Raw genomic sequence first — 6,601 nt, forward strand, 5'->3', positions numbered from 1 at the left:
GCCAGAAGATTGGTAGGAGAATGCTTGAAATGTACATGTAATCAAATTACTGGCCTGTTAATTTTGAACCTCATGAGGTTTAACAAGGCCAAGTGCAAAGTCCTGCACCTAGTGGGGGCAATCTTCAATATCAATGCAGTTGGGGGGATGAAGGGATTGAGAGCAGACCTGCAAAGAAGGACTTAGGGGTACTGGTGGATGAAAACCAGGACATGAGCTAACAATGTGTGCTCACAGCTCAGAAACCCAACTGTATCCTGGGTTACATCAAAAGAAGCGTGGCCAGCAGGTGAAGGGAGGTGATTTTGCCCTTCTGCTCCACTGTGGTGAGACGTCACCTGGTGTACTGTGTCCAGCTTTGGAGTCCTCAGTACAAGAAGGACATGAACCTGTTAGAGCAGGCCCAGAGGAGGGCCACAAAAAATGATCAGAGGGATGGAGCACCTCAGCTATGGGGACATATGCTGAGAGAGTTGGGGTTATTTAGCCTAGAGAAAAGAATGCTCCACGAAGACCTTATAGCAGCCTTCCAGTACTTAAAGGGAGCTTGTAAGAAAGATGGGGACAGTCTTTTTAGCAGGGCCTGTTGTGACAGGACAAGGGGTGATGGTTTTAAACTAAAACAGGGCAAATTTAGACTAGACATAAGGAAGAAATTTTTCACAGTGAGGGTGGTGAAACATCAGAACAGATTGCCCAGAGAGGGTAGGTGCCCCATCCCTGGAAACTTCCAAGGCCAAGTTGGACGGGGCTTTGAGCAATCTGATCTGGTTGAAGCTGTCTCTGCTCATTGTAGGGAGTTTAGACTCTAAGATGATCTTTAAGAGATGATCTCTAAAAGTTCCTTCTAACCCAAACTATTCTGTGGTTCTCTGAATCTTCACCAGTCAAGTGCTATGTGGAAATAAATCTAAATGAGGGAAGGTAGGAAAGAATAAAAGGGGAACGATACTGTGTTTACAGTTTGCCAAAATTTATTCCCTCTCTTACCATTCCCCTCTTCTAAACATTTCTGCAGTGCACTTTTTCAACTGACTGATATGCCATGGCAGACATTCGAACTGAGGCAGAGTAAGCGAAAATTATCTGATGCGCTGATTTGTCCTTTCAGCTAAACTGCCAACTGGTTCTGCTGCTGCTGCTTTTCTTGCAATTGGTATCTATTCAAATGCTATGGTTTTACATCCTGTTGCAGAGGCATTGGTATGTAATAGTCTTCTTGCTGGCTTCTGTAGCAGGGAGTCTAGCAGCCCTTAGTTCTGTCAGACAAACCCATCCCTTGATGTTTTGAGGCTGTGACTGATGAACTGAATTTAACTTACATTTAAAGCACTTGCTGATCTAGTACCACGCAGTCAGAAGAGAGGTTTAGCTCCCTGTTGGTGGTTGGACTAATACGGTGTTTCATGAATTGTTAAGAGAAAGGGTGGCGAGTGCTCAACAGCATTATTCAGACTCGTTGTTAGATAGAAGGAGGCTTATCTTTAAAAACTATACATTAACCTGACTCCTTATATTTTTAAAAATATCCTCAGAACAGTGGTATAAGTTTGTAAACCTCTTTGAATGTCACTTGTTTCAACCGCTGTGCAGTTTTTACTGAAAGTTGTCTGTCTTACTTGAAGAGCAACAAAGCAGTGCATCTTTTGGGGAGGGGGCACGGGGGGCAGAAATAACAATTCTGATCATGCTGCTCCCCCAAATTAAAACCGGAAACACTATTGTTCCATTTCTCGCTTTTTTATGTGAAAGGTGTCATAACCAGTTTTGCCACAATTTTCTTTTCATGGTAGCAGTTTGACTCTACAGGTTCGGCTAATGTTTGCGATTCATACAAATTCATGCAAAACGTTGCACAGATTGTTTATGAGTCAGTACAGTCAACGTACAGTGTTATACTTCAGATTATGCAAGTAATGTAAAGGTTCATACTGCTACCATTTGAAGAGGAAAAGGGGAAGAAACCCTCACAACTCTGTTTACATATATTCAACCTGATAATTCTTATGTCACTAACGCAGCATCTGCTATTACCGTTTTCCTTCGAAATCAAAGAATAAGGGAGTGTGAAATTCACATGTGGCACCTAGCAAGAGCTCTGGAGTAATTAAGAAATCCTAGACATAGAAATGCATTGATTTGAGCTTAGCCGTGTTGACAGCCTTGGTCACATCCCCCTGTAACATTCCATGGAAATACTTTTAGCAGAGTGCTAGCTGGGGGTTTTCAAACTCAAGTCCAACTGATCAATTAAATGCAGGGTTAGAAATCACCTTCAGGTAGTCCTCTGTTTTGAAAGACTTGTGTAATTTTTATTTCCATGCAATGACTTGCATGCTGATATATCTAATATAGCATCTTTGGGCTGGTTTATCACCTCTATTTCTTATCTGGATGTTTACAGCTACCACTGTTTATTTAGAATTTGAGCTAGCCAGCTCATGATCCTGGTTTAGACAGAAGAGCTCAAATATTTTCTGAAGTACTACATAGAGCCTGACTTCATACAGTAAGACACCAACTCTGAAGCAGTAAATCTATTAAATTTTGGTCTTTGGCAACAAGCAAGTAGTTCTAGACTAGCTCTACTCCTTCCCAGCTATCTGAGATACGTGGAATTGCTTTTCAAAACCTTTACATCAAAGTGATCCTTGCTAGCAATCCAAGTACTCACGTACTCCAAGTGGTTTCCACTTGGAGAAATTATGCTAGAAATGACAACTGTCCTTTGTGTAGAAGGAAAGATGGTGCTATATTGAAAAAAAGAAACTCGTATTTCAGTACTTCAGTTGAGAAAGTACAAAGCAAGCAGCATGGACAGACTGTGAAAGAAGGATAACTCACAAGGAGCGTGTCCATTATTTTTCCTGAGAAGGACGGAAACATACCCAGTTGGGCAGTGTGATTCCTCACCCCCATTCATCTTTAGCAACCCCCTCGGACATCTGACAAGGTGAATTACCCAGGGGCCTGAGAGGCTGCAGGTATTTTGCTTTGCAGGTGCTTCTAGGTAGTGATGGTTCTTCTTCTGGCTTTGGGGAGAAGTATGCTACGTTTTAATCCAGAATATGTTGCCTCATTTCATGAACTTGTCTGTGTTTTTCTTAGATTTATTGTGATATAATTGAGTCCACTTAGTTTGAACCTGTGCCCATGTAGCTGAAGGTGCCAAAGGCAAGATTAACGCTACGTTGGTGTGACACAAACACTAACTAAAGAAACTGTGTTCCTTAGCACCATCTGTGCTGGGATTTGATCCTTTCTGAACCCTGATACTCCACATAGGTGAAAGTATGTTGTTCTTGATGCCTTTACCTCCCTGCTTACATATATAAGTTCGTAATGCAAAGATATGAAGCTATAATAAGTCTAACACAGATATTTTGACATGTATAAAACATACACTATAATATAGTGATTCTTTTTCTAAAAAAGAAATAAGTGAACTTGGCAATTCCTAACTTTTCCTAAGAATCTAAAAATCGTTAGATCTTTCCAGTTGACATTCCAGATGATAGAGAGAAATATTTGTAATGAAGTTCCAGAAACATTTTTTCACTTATTCACTCAAAAGATTATGTACTATTGTTAGTTCTGGCTAGTATGTAATACAGCTGCAGGTGGTTTGAATTTTAAAACTCTCCATTGCCAAATAGCACCAAAAATTAACATTTAGAATACTCTGTTGCCATGGTAATTTCTTGGTTAGAAGACTGCCAAGTAACTATAAAACGAAACCAATGCTTTTGGTGTGCCTGAAAACAAGGAACGGAAAGAAAGTCAATGAGAAATGAAATGTTACAGTTCCATGTTTTTTTTGTAAGTATGGGAGAGACCTTGAATCTCAAATTAAATACATGTCACTTTATTTTTTAAAGCTGGATTTCTTGCTTTGACATTTGTAGATGCATGATTTAAGCAACATATACAGCTGGTTTTGGTGTTTTTAATGACTTTCTCCCTTTCTACTTAAGCAGTGGTGATTAAACTTGCAGGGGTTCAGAAGCAAATTTCTTAGTACAGTAAGATCAGAAAGCTACTGTATACTTTTGAGCATATGTAAATAAGTTTTACCTTTTGCTTTGAGCCGTTTTGATCTTAATGGATCAGACTCCTACTTCAACCTGCTAAGGTTCTCTTGGCATAAAAGTGTGCCATAAGGACTGAGCTATGGCTTGTACTTTATCTCTGTAATGCATTCACTAGCCCCACTTTGTGCAGGTAGGTAGTAATTTATTAGTAGCAATATGATCAGATATATTTAAAATAGATGCTTTCCTGAGACAAAATTTCCAAGATGTATTTTTTGTGGTTTTTTTATCTCACTCAAGCTTTTTCATGTCAGATAAAGCTTGTTAGCCTTGAGCATAGGAAGAAACTGAAGCAGAAAAACAAACTCAGATCTATCCTCTTTTTTTTCAGGCATCAAGTGATAGAAAAGACATAAGAGGCCTTGTATTGCAAGATGAGTTTGGACAAGTGTATGTAAACTTACAGAACATTGCTTAGAAATTATATTGTCAAACTGTAAATGAAACTTTATTCAATTGTGTCTGGACCTTGAAGACAATTCATACAGGAGAGAGCTCACCATCTTAAGGAAGAGGAGGGAGGCCTCTGTTTAATGAGTGTGTGTCTGTGTAACATTACTCTTACAATGAGTTTTTTTTCACTGGATGAGGTTTGGAGCAGTGTCCTTCCTTGAGGAGAACAGAATAATTTGTCTTTTCTGGTTACTTGTACAAGAACTAGGACTAGACTGTGTGCTGGCATAAAGCAGAAGTGCATGAAGAAACTCCAGTCTGTCTAGTGCTAGTTGTTTAAGGATTTAATAATTCGTTTTTGGTCCTGACCCAATAATGCACTTAATCTTCAGCATCGCATGGGCTGGAGCCCAAGGAGAATAGTTGTATGTGCTTTGGGCTGTTCAGAGGAAAATGGCACTGCCGTCGGTTTATTGGCTTTTATATGTTTCAGATAGCTGAGCTCAACTGCAGAAGTAAACTTTTATTAACTTTGAGTTCAGAAAAATTTAAGACATTCTGGGTCATTCAGGTATTTTCATGTACAGTACTAGCTTTTGTAGCATAGAAGGTTTCATGATAACATGAAAGAAACACTTTACTTTTCATATTATAAACGTACATGGTTCTTCTAGTATTCCAGTGCTTTCGAATAGACTATATTATGTAATATTAATAAGTATAATGAAGTAATATAAAAGAAGTAATGGGCAGAAATGTTATTGCTTGTTTTTTCTCTTAATCCATTGGATTTATATTTCTTGAAGAATGGCTTGATTTGGACGTTATGGTATTTTTTTGTCAAGTACAGTTGATACTGTGGTTTGTAATAGACATGTACCTTTCTTGATACATCTACAAATCTTTAATCACACATTTCTTTATTTCTTTTCTAATTGGCAGAACACTAGCTTAGTTTGGAGTTATGTTGCCTGTACAGACCTCAAAACAAGTTTCAGAAGTGGCCAAGTATAACATTTTATTCCTTTGAGAACTTTGCTGCTGTTTCAAAAATGTGAAGGCAAATACCTTTGCCTAGTCATGTGAATTTGAATGTAATATTGCATCTATACTGTCATTTTGTCCACTTTGCTTGGTGTGTTTTTGTTTCCATCACCAATATGAGGACCATTCTGTAGCGATTTAGGTTTTTGGAACGTAAGCCAGATAATTTTTCAGTTCTTTCATTTAAAAATACCTTAGGTTTCTCTTCAAGAAACTTGAAAATTTTCGTAAAACACTTTTTGCAACAGCTTAATTGCATAAGAGACTCTTAAAATTACTTTCTCTTGTTACATGAGTTTTGTCCTGTATTATATGCAGTAATGAAATTCCATTAATTTAAAAGGGATAATGTATGTGATCAGAAGCCCTTTCCTGTAACTCCCAACACATTCAGGCACAGATACAGCCTTTGCAAGATTTTTTTAGTTGAAATTAAGTAATATATAACCGTGATTGAAATGCCAGTATTCAAACTGGACTATTTCTTGCAAAAAAACCTTAGAAGGAAACTTGGAGATCAGAGATACAGTTAAACAACGCTGTGTCAGTTGCTCTCCCTCTATTGCCCTTGCTTGAGTATGAGAAGGGCTCGCACATGCTGAGGACTGGGAAAGGCTTGACTGAACACACAAGCAGAACAAATCTCTGGGAATGATTGTTCATGCTTCAGAGGCAGGAGGAACCTGGAATTGGAATAAGAAGGCAAAGTGACTGAATCTGCTTGTTTCTCCCTTCCTCAGCTATGAATCCTGGGTTAAGTGTAGTTCTTGTGATGCCTTTAAACACGCAGATGCATTGTTTTCTGGAAGTCACCCTCTTGGCTTGACATAAACCCTCCCGTTCCTTTGGTACCACACCAAGCGTACCCATCCATCCCAGTTGGGGCTCTTCTTATTGCCAGATTCTTCCACTGCTAGCAGTCAGTACTGGGAGCTATAGTGTAGGTTGTCTTGAAGACAGCAATCCCTGTTATAAGCCCCCTCAGTAATGTGCACTTTGGCAAACGTAGATTGCGGGAGAGGGTTTCAAGTTCTCGTCTGGGTAGGAATCTGCTGATACCATACCTACACTCT

General features: G+C 39.1%; 1 protein-coding gene across 1 annotated transcript in view; it reads left to right on the forward strand.

Annotated features, from left to right (window-relative positions):
- Positions 1–1,111: 1,111 nt before the first annotated feature.
- SRFBP1 (serum response factor binding protein 1) overlaps positions 1,112–6,601 on the forward strand; it is a gene marked incomplete at its 5' end in the record, with an annotated part of 59,186 nt that continues 53,696 nt past the window's right edge. The window contains one exon of the mRNA XM_010137037.1: positions 1,112–1,203. Within this exon, the coding sequence (XP_010135339.1) occupies positions 1,112–1,203 (92 nt within the window). The remainder of the gene's footprint in view (positions 1,204–6,601) is intronic.

This window comes from Buceros rhinoceros, unplaced genomic scaffold (genome assembly GCF_000710305.1).
Source record: "Buceros rhinoceros silvestris isolate BGI_N320 unplaced genomic scaffold, ASM71030v1 scaffold725, whole genome shotgun sequence".
Classification (NCBI taxonomy): Eukaryota; Metazoa; Chordata; class Aves; order Bucerotiformes; family Bucerotidae; genus Buceros; species Buceros rhinoceros.